Source organism: Mytilus trossulus, chromosome 2, assembly GCF_036588685.1.
Source record: "Mytilus trossulus isolate FHL-02 chromosome 2, PNRI_Mtr1.1.1.hap1, whole genome shotgun sequence".
In the NCBI taxonomy this organism is placed as follows: domain Eukaryota; kingdom Metazoa; phylum Mollusca; class Bivalvia; order Mytilida; family Mytilidae; genus Mytilus; species Mytilus trossulus.
Genome location: NC_086374.1, coordinates 88,821,714 through 88,849,713, shown reverse-complemented (window position 1 = coordinate 88,849,713; position 28,000 = coordinate 88,821,714). Strand labels below are relative to the sequence as shown.

Sequence of the window (28,000 nt, the reverse complement as noted above, 5' to 3'; positions counted from 1 at the left end):
GACATCTTGGCTGGCATGCAGGGTCATGGTGTGAACTTATCAAAGATGATCACCGAGGAATCTTCAAAAAGTCGTAAGAAGTTCTGTGGTTGTCCAAATAAATGGGGAATGTGTATTTTGGGACACAGATGATGCCCCTGCTTGCTAATAAGTTATAAAGGGACACAACTCAAAATACATGTGCATACCAAATATCATTGACCTACCACTAATGGTTCCCCATAAACTGACCTTATCACAAACTAATACATGTAAAATAAGCCAAAGTTTAAAGTCAATAGACCATGAATGAGGGGGCAGGACCATAGAAATGAGCTGTGCATATGCTAATATAACTGTTCATCATATGTTATTGACCTACAACTTGAGGTTCACCCCAAACTAGACCTAATCCCAAACTTATACATTGTTGACAACAACACTGGAAACAGCATACCTATGTCACACTTTTTGACTCCATCAAGCAAGACAACAATAAAGTTAAAGATAAAGGACTTATAACAAACAAAAACTTTGTAATAAATTATGAAGCATCATGGTCTTCTGAAATATAAAGCTTGACACAAATAGTTTAATAGCTGCCAGTGGGTTATCATTATGTATCGCATTATGTGAATGCACTCTCGGACGCGGCAGGCTATACAAAATAACAAGAATGAATTCAGCAATATGTCATTTTTTTTATTCAGATGAAAAAGAACAGATTAATAAATTATATCAATTATTGGTGCAAGAGATTCTTGGTAATTGCTTTAATTTTGTACAGCCAGTCTGAATTTACCATGAAAATATTTGTGACCTAACTAGTGTTGTTTATACAGCACAGCTGCAATCTGTTATATTACTAAACAAGGGAAAAGAAATTATTGTCAAAGTAAACTAGGTATGTAACTAGCAATTCATTTTAAATATAAGTGTGTGTAAAATATATATAGTGTTGCATCTCACTTTTTTTAGAGGGGGTTGGGGAATAGTATAACCTTATTTTATGAGCATGTAGGGCAAGGTTGATTGATTGTTTGCTGTACATCCTATGGAAATTGTTTTATGCATATTCATTCAGAATGAGTATAAATCAACAAGGAATATAATAGATTGAAAACTTGGAATGTCAACAGAATTGAGGATAAGTTGGAAAGGGGTCAAAAAGTTAAAAGTTCAATAAGACAATATTGTTATTCCTTAAAATTGGATCTTTTAGTTCTCATTTAAATAATTTTAGCTCTTGAAAGTTCAAGTAAATCAATACCGGTAAAAAAAAAAGAAATTTATCAAACATACATAGAAAAAAAAACTTAAAGTTAATTTTTTTTTTTATTATTATTATCTGCCTCACACACAATTTTCCTGACTCCTGAGTCAATCAGTTACTAAATTCTTACATCTTAATATTTGGTGGAAAAGCAGGTTTGGTTTTACCTTGTCCAGGATTTAAGTCAAGACTTCTGCCATTGAGGCAAAGAGGCAATCAAGGCAGTTTCGAAAAAGATAAAAAAAAAAAAAAGAAGCCAATTACAACACTATCTATAGTTACACACCAATATCTTGTTAAAACAAATAACTTCATGTTCAATATTAACAGCTGTAGTATTTAATTTTTTTCTGAATTCCAAGAAAACAGGAACAAAATGATATGAAAGACAAAAACATTGAAGATAATTTTTAAAAACGCAGAATCCTCAATGAGAATATAAAATTTGAGAATATTCAACAAACAAAAACAATTGTCTGAAACAAGATAGGATTGCCTAGTGATTGGGCAACACTCTTATATTTGGCAATTAAATATATGTACATCGTAAAATAGATTTTCAACTGATTCTACAACAAAAGAAAGTTATAACGGTAATTGGAAAATAATAATTGTTGAGCTGTGTCTAGCACAGCATGATATCACAACACCATGTATAGATCAACAAAGCAGAGCTGATTCTGACACGGTTATTCTACTGTTATTAAAGTTGATGTAAAGAACTTTTCAAAATGGAAAACTAATGCATTGGACTTGTTTAAATTTTGAAATGGGTCCTTTCTGACTCCAATATCAAGAAAATGATATGAATTTTGAAAATGGGTCCTTTCTGACTCCAATATCAAGAAAATCTAATTTAGTGAAAACATTTATTCTGTATGGAAAAGAATACATTATTTTTTTATTTTCTATAAAGGGTTTGGTTCAAATCTTATTTCCCTTTAATTTCCAGTAATGTAACGGAAATTATTTAATCACATGGACGATATGCTGATACAATTTAAGAACCTGAAGTTTTGCTATTAAAATCTGGTTTTTGTAGTTGAAATAGCATGTGCAAAATAAACACACAAAAAAGTTGTACAGTTAAGGTAAACTTAATTAATTAAAATATTTTCGATATGTTTTATAATCCGAAGATGTTTTAGGATTTCAAATACAACTATGTAATTTTGAAAATTGGTTTTGATTTCCACAAACTAAAAGTAAATATGGGTTGTTTTTTAACAAACAAATAAACATATAGTCATATCTGAGGTATTGTAAAATTTAATGGTAGTTATTTATATATATTTAGATCATAAACTTTTTGCATAACAAAATAAGGATTCTTTAAAACAGAAATGACATCACAGTTACACTCAAATACTATTCTTTTTCTCAACTGCAAAAATGCATTACACACACTTTCATCGACATACACACAACTTAATTTGGCTAATTCTTATGTTATCCTTAAAAGAAAAAAGGTGAATTGATGAATTTTTACAAGTCAAACACTTACGGAATCAAGTTTATATAATGCAGTTTATGTTTTATTTGAAAATCTTATGTTTCAAATAAGAGGAGCAATCTAAGCTCTTCATTTGTTGAAAAAGCAAACTAATTAAGCACACAACAAGCACTTTTTGGTTTTTCTTCAGTGTTATACAAGCAGTATGTGTACAAACTGCTTGCACTACCATCATAAAGATATAAAAACCATAAATAAATAAAACAAATTAAAAATGTACATTGCACAACTTAGGATAAACAGCAAAATTAATACAAAATGCTGTTTTGATGTGGTAAACAAAATATACAAAAAAATATTTAGGACTAAAGAAAAGTAAACTCCCACATCCCCAAATCTTTTTTAATCAGTTTTTTTCCCTCTATTAAATAATAATGAAATTGCATCCAAGTAAAACCTTCAAATTTAAAAAATAAATCCAAAATTCTGAACTGATTGATGAAAGTTTCTATTTTGGTATCTGGTATGATATTTGACAGTGAGAATTTGTAAACCCAAGCAGTCGTGTCAAAGATGTTAGAAATATCAAATGATATCATTAATTCTGGAAAAAAAGCTACCATGGAAATCTTTAATTACTAATCAAAAGAATAATCTTTTTAATATTTAAGAACAAAATATCTGACATAAAAATAGCAATGCAGCAGCTATAAATAGGACAATTGGATTATGACATCAATTTTTTAATGTAAATAAATAACAGTTCATTGACTTAATTTTGCCTACCAGGAATCTAATGCCAGTTTAGAATATCTTTGTTATTTTATCCTATTTGTATTACACTTATATAGCCCTAGTATAGAATATATAGGTAAAAGATATACAACAGGAAAGAGTTATACATCATTGGCACATACAAGACAGTCTAGTACAAAGTATGTTCAATATCTAATTCAAGAACTCTCAATAAAATAGAGAGAAAAAAGTAACAGTCCAGCAAAATGCTATTGTATCTGAGGACGTAACAAACTAAACTGTTGAACTCTAGTAGAAATCTTGTCTGCATTCACAACTGACAAACACTCTGCAAATTCATCATTTCCTCTATTCCTCTTATCCAAACAAAAACAAAAATTCAGTTATCTCCCTTTCATACTTTGATGAATTCACTCCCTTGTCATCGGCAGACATTTTAAGGTGAATTTACAAAACAGCAGTGAGTTTAAATTTATGCTAAGTAACTGTATGTATCCTTCTGTCCTTCAACACGTTCTAGATATTCCTTCTCTATCAAAATGTCTATACATTTCTGAAAGAGAAAAATAAACAAAATATTATTTCAAAAGTTTTATAAACAGTTTAGTGTAGTTAATATGATTTCCCATCCCTTCTCATTTTTATCTATTAATCAAGTGGTTGTCTTGACAATATCAGTGATCAAAACAACAGACTTTTAAAAAGAAACCTGTTGTTTAATGGTTGTGGTTTGTTGATGTGGCTCATAAGTTTTTCTCATGTTTTACATAGAATTGACTGTTGGTTTTCCTGTTTGAATTGTTTTATACTAGTCATTTTGGGGCTCTTTATAGTTTAATGTTCAGTGTGTGCCAAGCCAAGGCTCCATGTTAAAGGCCCTACTTAGATCTATAATTGTTTAATTTTTACACATTGAGTTCTTGATGACTCATAAAAATCTCCCACAAAACTTTAAAGTCATATGAAACGAGTGAGTGGTGAAAAATAATGTTTGTCCAATTCTTGAACCAATGCATGTATACATCATAAACTTAGTCCTCTGTGCACGATTTTATCATTATTTTCGCAAATATATCATATAATCGTCAATTTTTTTTCTCTCTGTTTGTTATGATTTAACAAATATGGCTGCTCATTAAATGCCGTGTTTTGAAGCTGAGTTTTACTGATTGTCACCTTATAGTAAACAAATCACAAAAAGCATGGGTATTGAGCACGTGTTTAACATGTATAATCAGATATTTGTTAATTTCAATGACAAATCCATGCGTATTGTGGTCACCGCATTTTTATGAGGAGGGTTACGATCAGGTCACTATGCATACAGAAAATATGTCGGCGAATTGCTTCCTGGAAGCAAGCAATTAAAAATAAGTAAACTTCTTCTAAATGTGGACAAATTAAAGAAATTTCCTCTGTTCTTAAGTTGTATAATGAAAACTATCCAATTAGTTATAAAACAAGAATGTATCCAAAGTACACGGATGCCCCACTCGCACTATCATTTTCCATGTTCAATGGACAGTGAAAATTGGTAAAAAATATAATAAGGCATTAAAATAAGAAAGATCATATCATAGGGAACATGTGTACTAAGTTTCAAGTTGATTGGACTTCAGCTTCATCAAAAACTACCTTGACCAAAAATTTTAACCTGAAACTCACACTTTCATTTTCTATGTTCAGTGGACAGTGAAATTGTGGTCAAAAGTTTCATTTGGCTTTAAAATTGGAAAGATCATATCATAAATAACATGTGTACTAAGTTACAAGTTGATTGGACTTCAGCTTCATCAAAAACTACTTGACCAAAAACTTTAACCTGAAGCAGGACAGACGGACGAACAGACGAATGGAAGCACAGACCAGAAAGCATAATGCCCCTCTACTATCGTAGGTGGGGCATAAGGGGCATAAAAACATATGCATATTATTTTTAATTTGAGGTTTCTTATGACTTTAAATTTGTTTAAAATGAAATACCTTAATCACAGGAACTCTGGGCTTAAATCTAGATGATAGCTGGTTCAAAACTTCTCCTAAAAGTTGTTGATGTTTTGATGTCTTCCTCATTTTCATTATACGTACTATGGCTGCCTGAAAACATACAAGAAATGGATACATCAATATTTTGGATAAAAACATACAAGAAATAGATACATCAATAGTTTGGATAAAAACATACAAGAAATAGATACATCAATATTTTGGATAAAAACATACAAGAAATAGATACATCAATATTTTGGATAAAAACATACAAGAAATGGATACATCAATATTTTGGATAAAAACATACAAGAAATAGATACATTTATATTTTGGATAAAAACATACAAGAAATAGATACATCAATATTTTGGATAAAAACATACAAGAAATAGATACATCAATATTTTGGATAAAAACATACAAGAAATAGATACATCAATATTTTGGATAAAAACATACAAGAAATGGATACATCAATATTTTGGATAAAAACATACAAGAAATGGATACATCAATATTTTGGATAAAAACATACAAGAAATGGATACATCAATATTTTATTATTTTTCTCTGATTTGGTTCTTATGCATCCTTCGCATTCAAATACTAAGGCCTTGAGCATTGCTAATTAAAGGAAATTCCGAAAAGCGCTTTGGACGCACAAAATTAATTATGTTTTTTTTTCATCCTGTAGAGTTTTGATGTTAATAATAATGTTTGTGTATTTATCAAGTCAAACCATTGAGCCCACAGCTTCCTTATTGTATATAAATGTCCTACTCCACTGTAATTTGTAACGGAGTGTTTTATATTCATGATGCACAGCTTTAACAGTATTTTCAACACAATGTTGTATAACACTTTTATTGTTAGTATAATATAACTATTATTTTCAGTAGAAGATTACTCATCATAAGTAAATGTTAACATTTTTAGCATTAGGATAAATTAATTTTGAAGAAGGATCACTCATCATATGAGGTACTCCTGCATTGGTAGAAGATTTGATTTACAGTTTATACAGTTGCAAGTTTGCAAAGGAGGTTCCAATACAAAAATGCCTATATTACAATTTTTTTTTCATTTTAAGTTTCATATTTTTTCTGGGGAAAGTTGATGGATGGAAAAATTATAAGTTGAAAAGAGAATAAGCCTGCAGTCCTATAATCTGTGTGCCTTTTACTTATATACCACATTTTAATAACATGCTCCCATTTTTCCATTTAGGTATTTTCTATTTCATTATATATATATATACCTGAATTAGAAGTTTTCGATCTTCTTCAATGTGTTTGTGTGTAGCTTCCTGTTCTATTTTCACCTCTTGTTTCATTGGAACATTTATATTTACACGTAACTTTTTACTGAAAATATATATTGTCTTATCAAGTTATTGTTTCTTCATAGATATATCAGTTCATTACAGCATCTATGCTGGTATTCACTGTTTTAAATAAAGATCACAGATTCTCAGATTAAAAAAAAATATTTTTACATATATGTCACAAGACTATTGTCTTTCTAGTCATACAGATAGATATAAACATTTTCTTTGGACATTATATCAAGATCAATTTTTTTTTTTTTTTAGAAAGATCATATCATAAGGAACATATATACTAAGTTTCAGGTTGATTGGACTTCAACTTCAACAAAAACCACCTTGACCAAAAAACTTTTACCTGAAACTGGACAGACAAATGAACAAACAGATGAACAGACAGACGCACAGACCAGAAAACACAATGCCCCTCTACTATTGTAGGTGGGGCATAAAAAGTAAACTCAAGATTTGTTTATCCTGTAACTCCAAAATGACTGTTAGTAAAGAGTCAAGACTTACCAAATGGACACACAGATCGAATAAACATAATGCCCCTAGATGCGGCATAAATAGTTGAACTCAAAATTTGTTCATCCTGTTACTCAAGAAAAACTAAACATAACAGCCTAAATAAAGTTCAGAAAGTACATACTGAAAATTTTTAAAAGATTAAATTATGAAAGCTTGAGTTACTCACCTAAGAATTAGACATAAAGAATATTGAGTAACAAGAATTTATCCATAGTACGTGGATGCCCCACTCGCACTATCAATTTATATGTTCAGTGGACCCTGAAATTGGGGTCATTACTTTAATTTGGCATTAAAATTAGAAAGATCATATCATAGGGAACATGTGTACTAAGTTTCAAGTTAATTGGACCTCAAATTTATCAAAAACTACCTTGACAAAAAACTTTGACTTAAACTTTAACCTGAGCTTTGCACTATCTTTTTCTTTGTTCATTGAACCGTGAAATTGGGGTCAATTCTTTAATTTGGCATTAAAATTAGAAAATCATATCATGGGGAACATGTGAACTAAGTTTCCAGTTGATTGGACTTCAACTTCATCAAAAACTACCTTGACCAAAAACTTTAACCTGAAGTGGGACAAAAAGACAGACGGAAAAATGAACGAACGAACAGACCAGAAAACACTACGCCCTCAACTATCATAGGTGGGGCATAAAAATTTAAAAAAAAAGGTTGGTCATGTTATAAAAAACACAATTTCCATTTTGTGAGTTTTATTTGTTTGTCAAGACTTACTTTTTGTATCCAAAGAAAAGAGACAGTTGTGACGTAGGGACAAGTTCATTTTCATCATCGTCTGTAACTAGTAACTTAGATTTGAGCAGTATCTGGAGAACTTGCTGTAACATATCCTATAACAGAACATAAACTTATAATTAGATTTGAGCAGTATCTGGAGAATTTGCTGTAACATTTCCTATAACAGAACAGAAACTTATATTAGATTTGAGCAGTATCTGGAGAACTTGCTGTAACATTTCCTATAACAGAACAGAAACTTATATTAGATTTGAGCAGTATCTGGAGAACTTGCTGTAACATTTCCTATAACAGAACAGAAACTTATATTAGATTTGAGCAGTATCTGGAGAACTTGCTGTAACATATCCTATAACAGAACATAAACTTATATTAGATTTGAGCAGTATCTGGAAAACTTGCTGTAACATTTCCTATAACAGAACATACACTTATATTAGATTTGAGCAGTATCTGGAGAACTTGCTGTAACATTTCCTATAACAGAACATAAACTTATATTAGATTTGAGCAGTATCTGGAAAACTTGCTGTAACATATCCTATAACAGAACATAAACTTATATTAGATTTGAGCAGTATCTGGAGAACTTGCTGTAACATTTCCTATAACAGAACATAAACTTTTATTAGATTTGAGCAGTATCTGGAGAACTTGCTGTAACATATCCTATAACAGAACATAAACTTATATTAAATTTGAGCAGAATCTGGAGAACTTGCTGTAACATTTCCTATAACAGAACAGAAACTTATATTAGATTTGAGCCTTATCTGGAGAACTTGCTGTAACATTTCCTATAACAGAACATAAACTTGTATTAGATTTGAGCAATATCTGGAGAACTTGCTGTAACATATCCTATAACAGAACAAAAACTTATATTAGATTTGAAGTATATGGAGAACTTGCTGTAACATTTCCTTTAACAGAACTTAAACTTAAATTATATTGAGCAATTTGTTCTAGTAAACAAATTATTTCAGTTTGTTTGAATTGAACGGTATCTATAACTTGAATTGAAATTTCCTGAATTCAAAAGTACAGCGATTTAAAATGGACTGGTATCTAGAAAAAATAAAATATATATTTCAAAACAGAAATATTCCATAAATATAGGTTAAGGAGTATCTGTAGAACATGTAATACAACATTAATACAAAAGTAACTCAATATTGAGCAAAATCTACAGATCTGTGCATAGAAGGCTGTTCATTGACCTATAATGGTTTACTTTTTTAAATTGTTACTTGGATGGAGAGTTGTCTCATTGGCACTCACACCACATCTCCCTATATCTATATAGAATAAAAAGAAAATATGGACATTCTTAATTCACAATTCCTCCTTGTTGGGTTGCTGTTTCAATTTACTTTTATCTAAGTCAGTTCTGTTTTATCTATATCCCAGTATTGTACATATACTTACCAATTTGATTTGTGTACTATCCAGTAATTGTTGAACTGATAAACTATTTTCTAAATTAAACTGTAAAAGGACGGCTATTTGAAATGTGGAGGCCTGAAAGATATTGAACATAAAATATATATTAAATCAATTGAAATTTAGACCAATAAAATAATGCAGCCTTTATAAAATTGCACTCACGTAATGTTCTGATAAAACTTTGAGGTTAAAACGGAAGGCAATTAAAAAAGAATTATACCTTATATTTAGGTTTTGTCATAATGTGTCATAAATTAACCCATACTGTACCTTTTCATTTCCATTTAATATTTGAGAAAATGATTAACTCATAAATTAAGCAAGATCAATTCAGGACTGGTATACAAATTAATATGATAATACAAGAGTTTGATACAGTCTGTAATATAAAACCCACCTGTAATGTATATCTATTTTTAAAACAATGTGTGACCAACTCTCCTTTAGACATATGATACAACCAATTTAATTTTCTACCACTGTGGCGGTTACTATAGAAACAGGTAAATCTTTGAAAACTTCTCTCCATCTGAAATTAACAAAATACATTAAATTCATAGTTATTCAGAACCTTTATTTTCCCCTACCTTCTAGATAATGTTCTGTTACACTTTACACATATTTATTCAACATGTATCTTTAAAGTATTCAATTACTCTGTGTTGTGCACCAGAGAAAATATGTTGTCTTCAACGGATTACACAAAAAAAATCTAAAAATTGTTATACTTTTAATTACCACACCAAAGTAAATTTCTACCTTTTGGCTTCTTTTTCTTGTAATGCAGTGATTTCTAGTTTTTGTAAAATTTGGAATTCTGCCTGTTTTAAGTCCTGTAACTTTCTGACAGTGGTCTTCTCTATTTGGATCTGATTATTTTGAGAGGTTCTTATAGCAGACTTTAATTTCATTAATTAATATTAACAAGAATGCATGCCAATTCATTCCCACATTATTGTCAAATAGAAAGTAGGTGTCCAATAGATCCAAAGTTATTATCACTGTCAGCTGCTGAACACATTTGAAATCAAGAAAATAGTGACGAAAATATTGTTGAACAATTAACAAACATTGGAATAGACACCAACAAGATATCACTTTTATAGTAGGTGTATTGTTCTCATTCAGTAAATTTTCTTTTTTTTTCAAATAAGCTCACCTCTTGTGGCAGAGCGAATGTACAAGACTGTTGAAAAGGCCACGACCCTGAGCTTAGCACCTGTACGCTGAAATCAACTACAACAAAAAATATAAGCAATTTACAGAACAGGTTAACATGGTTAAAGAAAAAAATAAATCATTTGTAATAACAGCAGTTATATATTCAATTCTTTTACAAGTGAACATAAAAAGTATGGATAGTAGGTTATAAATATATACTGTTTTGTACACCTCCCTAAACATTTTCCTTTGAATTGCCCGAAGCATATAGTTATCTTGCAGAATTGGACTGATGATTATTTATATTATTATCATAAGGTGTCTAATGAAAACTTACTATCCAGCTGGTCTTCAGCAGGAGATTTTTTAAGATGTTCCCTGAATTGATCGTTAAGTTCTTTACTGACACTGATGTCTTGAAACATTCTTTGTAGTTTGGATGTATACTCAAATCCACAGGCTTGCTATCAAAATAAAAACAAATCAAGTGTGAATTTAGATTTTAATGAAACCAATGAACATATGGTTTAACAGGTAACACATGTATTGATTACCTTCTGCTCAACTCTGCAGAAGTATAAGATAACGGTTAGTTTACAAAATGTTTTTAAGACATTTATTCATTTTATAAAATGTACTGTGTTACTATGTGATTCTTTAATGTTTTTGAAACAGTTTTGCTCTGTTCAGGTGAGTGAAGATGATGATTATGGTTTAGTGTCTAACATCCAGTGGCAAATATTACATGCGAATTAGAACAAGAACATATTTATGTGATATGATTTTGGACCATGCTTTGTACTAAAAAGTGACCTAGTGGTCCAACTACTGTATCATAAGCCAGTCAACACTGAGGTTGTGAGTCCAGCAAGGAGAAAGTGCACTCAACACACAATCTTCATTGACTAGGATTTTGAGTTTTCATACTGCAAAGGGGGATCTTTATTGGCTTCCTTTCCACGAAATAGCAGAATAGTGTTGAAAGTAGTGTAAAACACCAATAAATCAATCAATCAATCAATCAATTGTACTTAACAGACAAGCTGAACCATATAGTTGAGATTTATGAAACATATCTTTACTCAAACTGTATAACTGGATTGGAAAATCAACTAATGACGGATTTGACACACTACATGTCATGTACTAATGAAGTTGATAGGAATTGATGTAAAAACGTATCACGAAGTAAAATATTCTAACAAGATGCTTGATTCTAATTTTCAGGATTTTAGCCAAAAAAATCATTTGATGGAGAAAAAAAACAAAAAAAAAGTTTCCCCTCCTTTCTGAACCGGGGTATAGTATTACCTTTAATTTTGAGATCATACTGGCTTCAGCATCATCACTTGCAGACATGTGTTGCACTAATCTCTTAGCCAGCATTTTACTGTAGAATTTCTGGAACACATCTTTATCTTCTATGTATTTAAATACTATCATCTAAAAAAGATAGAGGATATTTAATATATGTAAAGAAAACATGATAGGGATTCCCCACTGGAAACAAATATTTATTTATGCCAATGTTTTACTGGTTGAAGTATAAAAAGAATAATGGACAAGCATTAAGATGCACAATATATCTTTTATTCTTAGCACAAACTTATTAACATTGCTATCTTAAACACATTTGTACTTTATATTTTATATATTGAGAGATATTTGGAAAGTATCTAATTTTTTTAATACTATACAGATTTTTTTTTTTTAAATCAACCTATGCGCACATAGAATGCATCAGAATTAGCAATAAATGTTTCCAACTTCTTTTCATCAATATATTTGTAGATGAATTCAACTGGTAGATTGATTCCATACTAGTGTAGTGATAAACAGGCTCAATTTTCAAGAGGATTATAAATAAATGATACATGTATATTAAAACAATGAAGTTTGTGTATCAGGTGACTGTGAATGCATGAAATGATAAATAAAGAGTATATTTTCTCTCTTATCAAACTTTCTTTTTTTCTCAAATTCTGAATTTTACTCATTATATCAAAACATGATAATCAGTCACCTACTTTTCTCAAAAACAAAAGATCCAAATTTTCTTAATGATAATTCTGTTGCATTTATTGCATAATAAATTAAATTTCATACCACTTGATTTAATGTATCCTCTAATTCAGCTTCCTCTGGGTTCTTGGAACTGTCAAAAATAAGTATTGTCAGTATCTGAACACTTCAATCATAGCAGCAAATAATGAAAAATATTTCATTTAGACATTTAAAATTACAACCATTTGTCGATTAAACTAACTTTGACAAATGAAACAATTTAAGCTTGTAAGACTTTTTAAACTAAAGCATGAAAATGTGACATTTAAGAGTTTAAATTAATTCAAAAGTCCAAAGATTATCCAGACAAATATAATTCAAATTGACTTTCCTTTATAACTACAATAAACAATGCATAGACCTGATTGAACAATAATGTTTACACTTCCAAAGCTTTTGAACTCATTAGACTGAGCTTGAATTTCATACCAATACTTTCGTTTTCTCCAATTCTGAATTTTACTGAATGTTGAAAAAATTGCCCTATTACTCACAAACATACTTGAAATTCAGTTAACGTTTTTGTCATATAATGTTTCCAACTTAAAATACAAAGAAAAGCAGATTATAAATTCTACCATAACTAACATACCTCTTTTTAAGTAAAAGATCACAGTATCTTGCTAACAATTCAGGTGATTTACTGGAGGAATTAGCCAACTTTGTTACTGAATTATTATTTATAAATCTACCACATGCCTGAAATATAAAACTTAGGTTACTCATTTTATTTGTATTTATTATCTATTACATGTCTGATGTTTATATGTAATTGCTTTATAAAAACCTATCAAGCAATTTAATTGTTAAAGTTAATTTGGTTACTTAAATCATTTATCATCAATGTCATGCATAAATTATAAAACACTAAAATATAAAACATAGTTTTTACTTAGAATTTTCATACTACCAAAGAAAATGTTATGATAGAGCCCTTACAACATTGCAAATGCTAAAAAATCACATAGCTTTATTTCAGGTTTATAGGAGAGGGTTGAGCCTTAATAAATATGAACCACACAACTTTCTTAATGAGCCTATAATTCAGCAGATGTTGTTGGCTCGTGTCTGTCAAATGTTTTTTTTTAAATTATCTTGTTTTAAATTCAGCCCTTAGTTATCTCCTATAAATAGTTTCATATTTTTCATGCCTGGTCCTTTTATAGCCAACTATACAGTACAGTTTTTTTCTCATTGTTGAAGGCTGTATGGGGGCTATCATTTATTTAAATCCACTTTATTTGAACTCCAATTGATAGTCGTCTCATTGGCAATCATACCACATCTCCTTATTTTTGTTTATACACCAACAGTGTACTATTACAGTGCATATCTTAAATCCCTCCGTATCAAACATTCTATTTTATTAGTATGATGCATTCATCCAGTAGACAAACAAACATAAATGACACTTGACCAAAAATAAAAACTTCTTTTCCTACCCACCCACACCCATTTAAATGGAAAACTGTAAATTCAGAAATTATTGCGAGGATTTTATTATTGCGAGTTGTAAACCCAATAATTAAAACTCGCATTTTGAAATATTTTATATGAATTATACTGGATTTTTCTCAAAATCGAAATAATTTAAATTGCATTTCAGTCTAAAATGACAAAATCGCAAAAATATACATGCAAAAATTTCAGAATTTAAAGTATAAACCCTAATCACAGTTGTATTTTATTCATTTGAATAATAAAGAAATGATACAGTTGTTATAAAAATGGACCGCTGTTAAATTATTTTGAATTCTTACACAAAATGTTATGGTCCAAATTATACAATGTACAAAAATTATAAAAACATTAATTTTTGTGAGGTTAAAATTTCGTGGTTTTGTCACTTTATAAGATTTCACGGGGATCTAATTTCGTGGTTTTCATTAAATTGAAGTGATATTATATGAAGGTTAAATTTTCGTTGGCTTTTAATTTTCTTGATATATTCTTTCCACAAATTAAACGAAATTAATTCCTCCACGAAAATTTCTGCTTTTACAGTATAACTTACCTTATCTAAGGCTGCCACAAACCCTGAGTCATTACTAAATGCCGTCAACACTAAGGCATGATATTTCTTATGAACATCTAAAATTGTCTGTACATATATCTTAGGGTCCTGTAAAAAAATTGTCATTAAAGATAATAAAACCATGGAAAGCTTTTCACAATTCTTTCTTATAACCAAAATTGAAAAAAAAAATGTTTTGTCACATTGAACATTTGAAATCATATGTATTTTTATCTTGAGTGTCTAATTTTCTATTTAATATAATAACATAATAAGAGATAACAACAACTAGGTTGATGTGAATTAGGTGCCCACTGTGGACAAGTTAAGAGTAAATACACATGAGAATGAAGTGAAGATCTAATCTAAAGGAAATAGACTTACATTGAGACCAGCCTCTCCACATTTATCTATGGCTTCCATTCCTTGGTTATATATATGTGTTTCTAACAAATTCTTCAGTTCTCCAAGACCATCCTGTATCCTAGACACCAATTGATACATTCTTCCTAAATCTGAAAGAAAATGTGAATAGTATAAATTACGTCTCCTTTGTAAATGAAGTTTTTTGGTTCTAAATACTTATGTGATATGTCAGAGGGTAATTTTTTGCTTCAGAAAACACGATACAAATCAAAGTAAGTAAAATCAATTGAATAGGAGATGCATTGTAACACTGTGTACTGAACCCTATATAATAGTTTTGTTAAATCTATTAATTAGTTTGGAGGTAATTAAGATGGGAGTTACAGACCGACAAATAGAAAGGGCTTCACTCATCAGATCAACTGACCAAAAATTAGCATTATGCTTAAACAGTTTCTGAGGAAAACATGACAAATCTGAATTTTTGAACGAACAAACAGACAAGGAGATTGCAATATTGCTCCACTTCTTGAGTAAGGGTAAATTTCAGAGGACACTTCCAATGGAAATCATTTGGTGCAAACTCGGTTTTCTTAAAAATGTTTTCTATTGTTTTTTATACTAACCATCATTTTTGTCATCATGTAAGAGATTCTGGAATTCACAGTGGAATATTTCCAGATGTTTCTCTATGAGAACTTTCTCACATTTCCTGGCAAGAACATCCTGTGTACTTTCGTGTAAATACAACTGTACTCTCTTGTGTTCTTCCATTAGTCTGGCTTCAGCCTATAATATACACAAAAGTAAGATTATCAAAGAGAGTGTTCTTCCATTAGTCTGGCTTTAGCCTATAATATACACAAAAGTAAGATTAACAAAGAGAGTGTTCTTCCATTAGTCTGGCTTCAGCCTATAATATACACAAAAGTAAGATTATCAAAGAGAGTGTTCTTCCATTAGTCTGGCTTTAGCCTATAATATACACAAAAGTAAGATTAACAAAGAGAGTGTTCTTCCATTAGTCTGGCTTCAGCCTATAATATACACAAAAGTAAGATTAACAAAAAGAGTGTTCTTCCATTAGTCTGGCTTTAGCCTATAATATACACAAAAGTAAGATTATCAAAGAGAGTGTTCTTTCATTAGTCAGGCTTCAGCCTAAACATATACAGAAAAGTAAGAATATCAGTCAATTTTGTCCAAACATGTCTAATAGTGTTATTGAAAATTGTCACTAATTCAGTTTTCATGATATTTTACATCAAATTTATTACTGTTATGAAAAACTGAACAGCAAAAAGTTGATTTTACCATGGGTAGGCCCATTATGCAGACATTTTACCCCTCACTTATGACTAAATGTTGTCATTTGTTTTACAAAATATTTCTTATAACTTTAAATCTCAAAACTGATCAAAATGGTCAATGAGTTTGTCCTCAAGGACTTTTAAAATTAGTGTGTACTCATTAAGAAAGATTTGATAAAGAAAACTAGATGAAAACAGATAATATACATAAGTTTTTAATTGGTTTATACACAGTTGGAGCAATGATCATCTAAAGAATATATAATAAAGAGTAAAGATAGCCTGTATAATTTGTTAAAACAATGATAATTCTAAATGAATTTTAACTTCACAACTAAATGCCATTTCTTACATTCAACCAGTAACCTTACCTTTTTCATATATTCTGTAACAGGATTTTGTCTTAGGAACTCTGTACTCTCTCTTGTATAAAACTGTTCTGTATCATCTAAGAATGGATTCTCAAAGTGATCTTTATAAACACTTAATGTTGGACCTTTGGTAGATGGGTCATCTTCATTCAGGCCAAGCTCAACTAAAATGGACAAAATTTGTTAACATCTTATTTGAACACATAATTCATAGATGATCTTCAATAGGATTTTAAAGAACATGAAGAATATAATATATTTAGCCTTTTGAATAAATCATATCTTCAGGGTATTTGTAGTAAACACTCAATGTCAATGAAAGACCTTTTTATAGATAGGTCATCTTCAATCAAGCTAAGCTCGACTAAAACATATTTTAAGAAATAATTCAAAGTGGCCTTGAATAGGGTTTTTAATAATATATATATTTTGCCATTCTAATCAATAATTAAGAGATATGATATGGTGAAAATATAGTATTTTTCACTTATTTTCAAGTAACTTAAATGCAATGATTAAAAGGATTACAACCAAACATTGGTAACACAACAGCAAAAGTTTCAACTTACTGTGGATTCATTATTATTTGTTGGAAACCAATTTTCTTGGATTTTGTGGATTAAGATGATCCACGGAATTAAATGTTAAAAAATGACAAATTTTCTAGTCTTGTAAAAAAGACTTCATGAAAACCAACAAAAAAAATTTGGTGCCCACAAAAATTTAATGAATCCAAAGTATTTGATTATGGTTTTTTATTTTTCACTGGACAGCATCTGCTGTTTACAATAACAAATAATTTCGCCACTTAGCAGGGCACTGACATGTTTTGGGATAATGGTTTCACCATATCTACTCACCATAACAATTAATTACACCACTGACAAGTCTAGTGTTAATGGTTTCACCATATCTACTCACCATAACAATTAATTACACCACTGACAAGTCTGGTGTTAATGGTTTCACCATATCTCTCCTTTTCTATTAGTTTAAGGACAGCATTTGTTACTTGTTTATTCAGTGGTTTGAATAAATTATCCCTCCATATAATTAATGCAAGCTGAAACAAACAAAAAAGTGTTAAAGCAGTTTTCTTATACATTTTTCAGTTTTCTCTCTTTTCCAAATATATAGAGCTACTTCAATTCTCACAACTATCCATGAACTCACAAATTTCAAGTTTATCACTGAAGTGGCAAAGATTTCTGTCATTACAAATCATATGTAGGTGTTTTTGTTTGAGATCCTATTAACAATGATAACCAACAGGCAACAAAACTTATCATTTGATGTATCTGCTGTAATATGTTATCCATTTAAATGACCCTCTGGTATCTGTCGTCCCACTTTTAACGTTTAAATGACCTATAATTTATTCTTCTGTTAGTACTTACAGAATAAATTTCATAAATGCCTTTAGTTCCTTCGTCACATTCTCTCCTGACCCAATGTCTGTTTAGATAGGCACACACTCCATTTAATACCTTACTGGAAAACTGATAATCCTCCCATTGTTTGGTGTAGAATGATAGAACCTGCTCATCAAGAAAATCTTGTCCATCCTGTTAAAGGTAACATTAAAATTTGAAATTTGACATATAAAAAAGTGCCGGTGAAAAATTTAGCAACCTACATGTACAGAATATAAAACTGAAACTGACATAAAAGGTAAATGTATAATGTTTTTTTTGTTTTTGTTTAATAAACTGTGTTAAATTTGTTAAGAAGAGCAATATAAACAAGTAGAACTGTAGACTGTTGATCACTTATATATGATACCCTTCCTTAAAGGCCATAAGATACAGTATACATAGCAATGGCAGATAAAAATTCAAATTTAACGTCCTGTTTCTCATAGGTTCTGCTTCCAAGAAAATGTAATGTCCAAATTGCAAGAAAAAAATTAATGGTAGATGTTTCTGTGTTTGCATTTTTACTGTATATAATGTTCAAATATAAATCAAATTGATAAGTCTGATTTCAAACAAAAGAAAGTAAATGTTAAAACATGTGTAACATACCCTCAACACTGTGACCAGGTAGGATTTAAGAAAATCTTTTAGTCTTTTATACAGCTCAAACCCAACAAACTGGGCTCCTCCTGTGGGTGGTTTTGGACGACGCCCACCTTGTGCCCTTGAAGATGACTGTTGACCAGCTTGTCCAGACTGGTGAACACTTGTACAGTAATTGTAAACATGTCTAAGTAAACATTAAGGAAGCAATATTTGATTAAATGACAAGGTCGCATGTGGTTAATATTTGTTCATGTTTAAAGTGCTATTTAGAATTGGAATAAACAGAAGTGCACATGATGCATAGATGCCAACCCGCTTTGGACATATTCCGTAACAATCTATCAAATTTTCAGTAATTTTGAAAACTTTTCAGTAATCATTCAAAGACATGCATTTACATGTACTAAAAAAATTACTGACAAATGTTTGCAAAGTTTAGTAAACATGTATCTGTAGTATGTATTCCATTCATTAGTTGTTCAGACGGCATCGACTCATACATATTATTTTTGTCAAGGAGGAGTAGAGAAAGGGGAAAATCTACCTCATAAAATGCCAGCTTGCCTCTTTGAAGTCAGTTAGTTACCAAACGATAGGTCGATAACTCCTGCAAAACTGAAAGTAATACATAGGCTTTTTCTAAATACAAGACCATGCTGGAAAAAGCAATGATAAAAATCTGTTTTTACAAAATTGAATGCTGATGACCGGGAATCTGTAACTATTCGACTGACCTTAATACATGTAATAGCGTAGTTTTGATCGCAAAATCTGAATGGTTGACATCTATGATGAATTGTCTCACCTGCATTACTGTCCATTGATTTATGTTAAAATGATGTGATTCATAGTGGCTTCATATTTTCAAAACCAATAATGTTGAAAGCCTTTGCATTTGATATATTTAGTTTGAATTGTTAAAACCTTACTTTTCTACCTACATGTAAGATCATTATAAACCCCACACCTACATGTACATTTGAAAATTCAGTTCAATTTACAGTAAAACACATCTATCATGTCTACGGGATTGAACTGTTTAAACTAAAATGTTTTAATAATCTCTGAATGAATCACAAGTCCCATAAAATGTAAAAGGATACGTGTATAGTTCCATGTATCTGTTTCTAGCCATGCTCTGTCGGTTGTATACATGTTTGATTCCTCCTCTAAGATCATCCCAAATCTGGTCTAATCCAATTTGCTTCAATCCATGCGGATTTTGACGGGATCCTGCCATTTTTTAACCTTATTTATATCTTCAGTAGAAATGTTATAAGCAGAAATTTTTCACATCAAAGTCAGTTGATATCCATTTTGTGAACTTATAATTAATCAGATCTGGATCTAAAATAAATAAAAACAAGTAAACTGCAAGCTACTGCTCACTGATGATACCCCCGCCACAAGTGGATAATATTAATAGTGTAAAAATATGCAAGTGTTCGGTAAACAAGTGTCAAGTGATCAATCTGAAAACGCATCACACGGTATAGCTGACTTATATAAACCCTGAAACCAAATTTCAGAAATCCTTGTATTGTAGTTCCTGAGAAAAATGTGACGAAAATTTCCAACTTGGCTATCATTTGTAAAATCATACAAGTGTTCGGTAAACAGGAAGTTGTCAAGTGATCAATCTGAAAACGCATCACACGGTATAGCTGACTTAGATAAACCCTGAAACCAAATTTCAGAAATCCATGTATTGTAGTTCCTGAGAAAAATGTGACGAAAGTTTCATGGGACGGACTGACGGACGGTACGACTGACGGACGGACGGACAGACAGAGGTAAAACAGTATACCCCCCCTTTTTTAAAGCGGGGGTATAATGAAATAAAATTTGTAAGGGTTCCGCGGAACCCAGTGTCTCGCCTACTTTTGCTGTAAATGGCAGGCTCAACAAAAATGAGGGAAAAAATCAATAAAAAATATTCCTCTTGATACAATCTTTTGATTGTAAGAAGCTTCTGTCCAAGCTTGGTAAAAATACAGCATAGTTTATGAATCTTATCAATGCTTTAAAAACTTTAACTGCAGACTTTACACATACTTTCTGTTTACTATCTTATGATCATAAACAAGCTTCTGTCCAATTTTGGTACAAACCCAGGATAGTTTTAAGTAAGTTATTAAAATTTTAAAAACTTTAACCACAGAGTGAATGTAATGTTTCCCTGCAGAAAAACTAAGTCCATTCAAATGTAAAATATGGAAAAAATGGAATTATTTTTTTACAAAATTTACTTCTGGATACTATCTTATGATCATAATCAAGCTTCTGTCCTAGTTTGGTACAAACCCAGGATAGTTTAAGAAAGTTATTAAAATTTTAAAAACTTTAACCACAGATGAAAATGCAATGTTTTCCCGCAGAAAAAACTAAGTCCATTTACAAGTAAAATCAGGGTTGGCAAAGTATTACCCGCCCGGGAATTCCCGGGTGGGAAAACCCGGGTTTTCCCAGGCTGGGCAATACTCCCAGAAATTGGTATCAGTGGGCAATACTGGGCAATATGATTTTCTATGCTTATTTTAACACTAAATAGTAAAGACTTGGTACAGTTTCATAGTATAACAGCTAAATATATACTTTTTATACAGATAACCATTGAAAGTCATTTCTAGAAGATTGAAATGTCAATTTCATTCTCTTCTCTATTAATTTTATACATGTATGTAGGCAGAACAGAAGATTTGTACATTTAAAGATACCTTTTTAATTACCAAGCATTGTTTTAATAATCCAAACCTTGAAACATGCATTTAATTGCAGTGTTTAAGTGACTTGTTTATTTTATTTGTCATACATTCATATTGCTAAATAAACACCCTTTTAAAGGGGTCATGCCAATAAAACTTATAGAATTATAAGGGCTGATTATTGTTACATAAACAAATCTGTGTTCTAATCTGAATAATTACTAATTAATTAGTGACATTATTCAAATGTAATTGTTAATTCTTAATAGGAGTTATTACTATACTATATTATTTATTTGAATAAAATATTTTTTTTGCTTTATATTTACAGTTTGCCCATCTAGACAAATGCTAAACAAACAAAATAGGGTTTAAATATCTTATTAAATGTATTAAATTTGTGTTCATCACTGAATCCTCTTTAAAATTCGGTACGTCTAAACACTGCTAAGGACTCCTTAGTGCACTAAGGACTATACAATGCCACTAAGGACTAAAAGGGGTGCTGTTATGTGTATTCTTTTTACATATTATGTTATGTTAAGATATAATTCTGACAGAGAAAGAGAATACTTCGTATGAATGCCTTGAAAATATGCCTTTACCCGATGATGTGTAAATAATATTTTTTGTAATACAATACAAGTGTGGACACAGATGAGTGTGGATAGTGGATGTTTCCATAGAAAAAATGGAATGTTGTGAGCAGAATCAAAACAGAAATGATGAACACTGCAACATTTCCAGCAAAATATAAATAGGATGGAGGATCTGTGTATTCACATTATTTGTAAAACTCTCCTTATTCCTGTGAAGCGTGTGCTTTACATCGAGGCTTATTATGCTAAGCATCGACGCCACAGTACTTCAACCAATCAAACAATGTTTATTTGGGGCATTCGATCTATTTTTACTCAGATTTTGTAATATTTTAATCGAAATTATAGAAAAATTGAATATTGTTAGTACATATAAAATAGAAAAAGATAAATACTTTTGGCTAGAGATAATTTGGATGGGGGTTCTGTGTATTCTCATTATTTGCACAACTCTCCTTACTGATGCCATATTTTGGAATTTCCGTGACCTAAATGGTTCGCGAAAATTAATATTTTTATATATAGTATAGTAATAATCTGAATATTTAAACCTAAATATATCACGTGAAAAACAGAACTAGAGGCTCCAAAGAGCCTGTGTCGCTCACCTTGGTCTATGTGAATATTAAACAAAGGAAGCAGATGGATTCATGACAAAATTGTGTTTTGGTGATGGTGATGTGTTTGTAAATCTTACTTTACTAGTCTTGCTGCTTACATTTATCTCTATCTATAATGAACTTGGCCCAGTAGTTTCAGTGGAAAATGTTAATAAAAATTTACAAATTTTATGAAAATTGTTAAAAATTGACTATAAAGGACAATAACTCCTTAGGGGGTCAATTGACCATTTCAGTCATGTTAACTTATTTGTAAATCTTACTTTGCTGAACATAATTGCTGTTTACAGTTTATCTCTATCTATAATAAAATTTAAGATAATAACCAAAAACAGCAAAATTTCCTTAAAATTACCGATTCAGGGGCAGCAACCCAACAATGGGTTGTCAGATTCATCTGAAAATTATAGGGCAGATAGATCTTGATCTGATTAATAATTTTACCTCTTGTTGGATTTGCTCTAAATGCTTTGGTTTTTGAGTTATAAGCCAAAAACTGCATTTTACCCCTATGTTCTATTTTTAGCTGTGGCGGCCATCTTGATTTGATGGTCGGGTCACCGGACACATTTTTAAAACTAGATACCCCAAAGATGATTATTGCCAAGTCTGGATTAATTTGACCCAGTAGTTTCAGAGGAGAAGATTTTTGTAAAAGATAACTAAGATTTACGAAAAATGGTTAAAAATTGACTATAAAGGGCAATAACTCCTAAACGGGTCAACTGACCATTTCGGTCATGTTGACTTATTTGTAAATCCTACTTTGCTAAACATTATTGCTGTTTACAGTTTATCTCTATCTATAATAATATTCAAGATAATAACCAAAAACTGCAAAATTTCCACAAAATTACCAATTCAGGGGCAGCAACCCAACAACAGGTTGACCGATTCATCTGAAAATTTCAGGGCAGATAGATCTTGACCTTATTAACATTTTTACCCCATGTCAGATTTGCTCTAAATGCTTTGGTTTTTGAGTTATAAGCCAAAAACTGCATTTTACCCCTATGTTCTATTTTTAGTCATGGCGGCCATCTTGGTTAGTTGGCCGGGTCACCGGACACATTTTTTAAACTAGATACCCCAATAATGATAGTGGCCAAGTTTGGTTTAATTTGGCCCAGTAGTTTCAGAGGAGAAGATTTTTGTTAAAGTTAACAACGACGACGGACGCCGGACGCCGGACGACGACGGACGCCGGACGCAAAGTGATGGGAAAAGCTCACTTGGCCCTTCGGGCCAGGTGAGCTAAAAAGCCGACAGAAATATTTTCAACTATAATTTCTTTAAATCTACTTTTCTTAAAGAAGAACAAAATGTCAGAAGGAAATCTGATTTGTATTGTTTTTAACAAACTGTCTGTTTAACATATCGTACGAAATGATTTATAAAATAATGTCTATGTGGTATGTGCTTTACTCACTGTTGAAGGCCCGAAATATATTACTCAAACGGGTCAGATATGAACTTAGTGTGGTTGCATGTAGTAAAAATGCATTATCTTATTGGTTTCGTTTTGTCCAGTTATACATTTCTTAATGTCTTCATATATGAAAATAAATTTTGAACAGTGCACCACAAGAAACAAACTAAAGTGTTCTAGCTCCATACCAGTATATTGTTCAAACGCATGTCAGTCGTCGACTGTCATCACATTAAAGCACGCTTGCAAGAAATAATAAACAGTATAAAGATACGGGTACAAAAAACATTATAGATAATGTGTCCGACCACCTGAAAAATAAAATTGGTTCCAAGGACAAAGAACGCTACGAAATATTAGATTCAATATTCGGTACTACCGGACTTATCACAGCCCAATATCAAGATGAGTTGAATGAAAAAGCAACAAACATCTGCCGGTTATCCAAACTTCAACACGTACTTTAATTTTTTTTTATATAAATGTGAATTAAAATTATCTAAATAAATATTTATTTCAGTCACTTATTAATATGAACATCAGATAAAAATCCGACATTAGATATATTTTTCTGGTGACAAATTTATTATTTACAAGAAATATACACTTGAGAAAATACTTCTTCATTCTGATTTTTTTAATTAAATTTCAACAACAATTCATTTATTAGTATCCAACTTTACCAAAAGGATTCCCGTGTAATCAGTTATGTAATTTGACACGTGTCAAACGGTTCATTGATTTTCGGCATATCAAAGAAAAACAGGCACGTGTCTAAATAAAGTTGAATATCTCCTTTATTTATGATTATTTTTCTATAAAATTTGAAATTTATGCATTAAATATCAATTTCTACCATAACATGAAAAGAAATTACATGTAACAGCTCTCCATCTAGTCCTTAGTGGCATGTTATCAGTCCTTAGTGCACTAAGGACCCCTTAGCAGTGTTTAGACGCACCCTTTAAAATTCAGACAAGTATTTTATATTACCCAGTATTGCCCAGTATTACCCACTAAAACCCAGTAAAACCCGGGTTTTCCCAGTATTTCCCACTGGGCTGGGCAATACTCATAAAACCCGGGTTTTTGCCAACCCTGAGTAAAATATTGAAAAAATGAAATTTTATTTTTACAAAATTTACTTCTGGATACTATCTTATAATCATAAACAAGCTTCTGTCCAAGTTTGGTAGAAATCCAGTATAGTTTAAGAAAGTTATTAAAATTTCAAAAACTTTAACCACAGAGTGAATATTTGTGGATGCCGCCCCCGCCGCCGACGACGGAATGTAGGATCGCTTAGTCTCGCTTTTTCGACTTAAGTCGAAGGCTCGACAAACAAAATATAAAAATAATACATTCAGTGCTGAAGAGAGGCTGAAGATGCACACAATAACATGTTTAAATGCATAAAAATGTGCAGAATTGGTAAAAACTTTAGACATGTTGGAAGATATTGGTAAATATACAATAATACATACACCTAAGAATGTTTTTTGGATGAGAATAGATCTAGACTTCTTGAAATTTGCCAGATCTTCCATCTAATAAATTTTACCAACTGACTAGTACTAGTTAGATATAGGAAGATGTGGTGTGAGTGCCAATGAGACAACTCTCCATCCAAATAACAATTTAAAAATTAAACCATTATAGGTTAAAGTACGGCCTTCAACACGGAGCCTTGGCTCACACCGAACAACAAGCTATAAAGGGCCCCAAAATTACTAGTTTAAAACCATTCAAACGGGAAAACCAACGGTCTACTAGTGACTGGTAACCAAAGTGTGTGACCCAATAACTATTCCTTGTCAAACATTAGTAAATTGTTTCATCAAGCCCAGCTGGACACGACTGCAAAGGTCCAACCATGAACAGTTGGGGCAAAAATGGACACAATATTTGCACTTGATACAGGTCTGAATTTGGATTGTAATTAAATATTTGACACATAATAGGTTTCTGACACAGATTATATAACTGTAGTCAGGTAGTCAAAGAACATAGACTTGATTATATGATTTGAATTTATATTCAAATTTTTGCTATTGTACAATACACCATGCTGTTGCGAATTGACCCCCCCCCCCTTTTTTTTTGCCTTTGAGCAATACATTATGCTGTTGAGAATTGACAACCCCCAAAACAATTAAAGTGCTTGTAAGCACTGAGGGTAAAGATTGCTTCAATTTGATCAGAAGAACCAAAATGTTAGAGTTTTAATGAAATTTGTGGAGCTTGTGAGACAGGATACATTATTTCAGACTAGTATGAAGATCTGGCACATTTATTAAGCAATTATATTTATAGACCTATTTAAGATGCTTGAGTTAATCACTGATCAGCTTTTACTTAACAGTGATATTGGTTGTTTTTTTTCAAAACTACCTCTACCCTTTTTTATTAGGAAAATATGTGTTATTTTTATCAAATTGGGAAATTTATAATAAACCATGCATTTGACAGGAACAAAAATCTGCACATAGTCATTTTAGGCATGAAAATGTTTAAATGAGTGTTTTTCAGTATTCATGCAATATTACTACTGAGACTGCACTGTTTGGGAAAAAAGGGTTCTTTTAGGGAATATTTTTAAGCCAATTTTTTTTTCAAATTGGGATTCTTCTCCAGCATGTCCAGGGGAAAAAGCTTTTATTATCCTGTAATTTAAGACAAACAATATTATATCACTGTACTTACAGTACTATGAAGTAATAGCTTCATCATGTGACATTGGAAATGTAAAATGTATAGAGAACTGCATGAATGTGACAGTTACACAACATTAGCAAAATGATACCGATTCATTCGTTAGTGAATGATTGACATATTCAATTAAATGTTAGTTAACATATCGGATTGGGCTATCCTACAATTACATGTCCTACTCTTCTTTTTTTTAGAACTGGAAACACTCAAACAAAATTTGTTTTGTCTTGTAAACTGCATGCTGACAATATGGAGGGGGTCGGAGGGGTCCAGATCCCAAAATCCCAGACTTTAAACATGAAATCCCGAATTAAAATAAACCTAAATCCTGACATCCCAAAATTCGAAAAAAGAATTCCTGAATGCTGAAAGGGTCAATCCCAATATTCTGAAGTCCCAATAAAGGTCCTATCCCCCCTCATTTGCCTCAATATGGCATTGTACATAAATATTTTGACTATTGTCATGATTGTGTAGACATTTGTTGCATCTCAACTTGAACCAGGTTCTCACTCACTCATAAATTAAACCAACTAACTGTCAAATTCATTAAGAATTCACGAATTATAAATATGTGAATTTTCCCTCTGTTCTTTAAAGTGTCATTGATCATGTTGATAAAAATAAAGATGAATAATCAGTTCCTTGGTCCTCCTTTTATGAGTTTATCTGTTGAATGATATATTTCTGTGTCTATTTGTAAAATTCATTGTAAAAAATGAAGACTGTTTCAAATTTATAGTGTAATCATTCTAACGATCCCTTATAAAATAAATTAAGATGTCTAAATTACAAAGAACTTGGACAAAAAAATCGTTGTTTTAAAAGATAACCTCTTCAAAATGGCGACCGTCCATATCATTTTTGCAAAAGTGTGTTTATTTTTGAAAAATCTACTGAAGTCAAACACTAATCTGAAATGAAATATGACAAAAAATCAAAAACGGAAACTGTGTTACATTATTTGTTTTCTTTTACCATTTATGTAGACGTTTCCTATTGAATTTCATTTCATTATGGAATCAATAGCGATTGACCTCATTTGGATTGTCTCCCGTTCGTACAAAAATTCCCCACAGAGGGCGTTAAATGCTAAACTATTTGATAAC

At 31.0% G+C, this 28,000-nt stretch overlaps 1 protein-coding gene across 2 annotated transcripts; it reads right to left on the bottom strand.

Annotated features, from left to right (window-relative positions):
* Positions 1 to 660: 660 nt before the first annotated feature.
* On the bottom strand, positions 661 to 27,964 carry LOC134708285 (cullin-1-like). Of its 2 annotated transcripts, none has more exons than XM_063568705.1 (20): positions 27,870 to 27,964; positions 19,930 to 20,173; positions 18,830 to 19,010; positions 18,203 to 18,370; positions 17,727 to 17,868; positions 16,806 to 16,969; positions 15,751 to 15,913; positions 15,143 to 15,273; positions 14,759 to 14,866; positions 13,337 to 13,443; positions 12,787 to 12,835; positions 11,992 to 12,123; positions 11,018 to 11,144; positions 10,679 to 10,755; positions 9,917 to 10,048; positions 9,502 to 9,594; positions 8,050 to 8,165; positions 6,712 to 6,817; positions 5,445 to 5,558; positions 661 to 4,014 (listed from the first exon to the last, which is right to left on the bottom strand). In XM_063568705.1, exons 2-20 carry the CDS (start codon positions 20,064 to 20,066, stop codon positions 3,934 to 3,936), a joined length of 2,328 nt encoding a protein of 775 aa, XP_063424775.1. In that variant the 5' UTR covers positions 20,067 to 20,173; positions 27,870 to 27,964; the 3' UTR covers positions 661 to 3,933. The 2 variants fall into 2 exon arrangements, with proteins under 2 accessions (XP_063424775.1, XP_063424774.1); XM_063568704.1 differs by having other exon boundaries at positions 27,851 to 27,932.
* Positions 27,965 to 28,000: the final 36 nt, after the last annotated feature.

Bases quoted from the DNA above. Each gene is read 5' to 3' on its own strand.
- LOC134708285 (XM_063568705.1), bottom strand. From the start codon at position 20,066: ATGGCAGGATCCCGTCAAAATCCGCATGGATTGAAGCAAATTGGATTA. The intron at 18,371-18,829 runs GTATGTTACACA...TACCTTTAACAG, and splicing joins ACCTGGTCACAGTGTTGAGG to GATGGACAAGATTTTCTTGA. The intron at 8,166-9,501 runs GTAAGTATATGT...GTTCTGTTATAG, and splicing joins ATAGTACACAAATCAAATTG to GATATGTTACAGCAAGTTCT.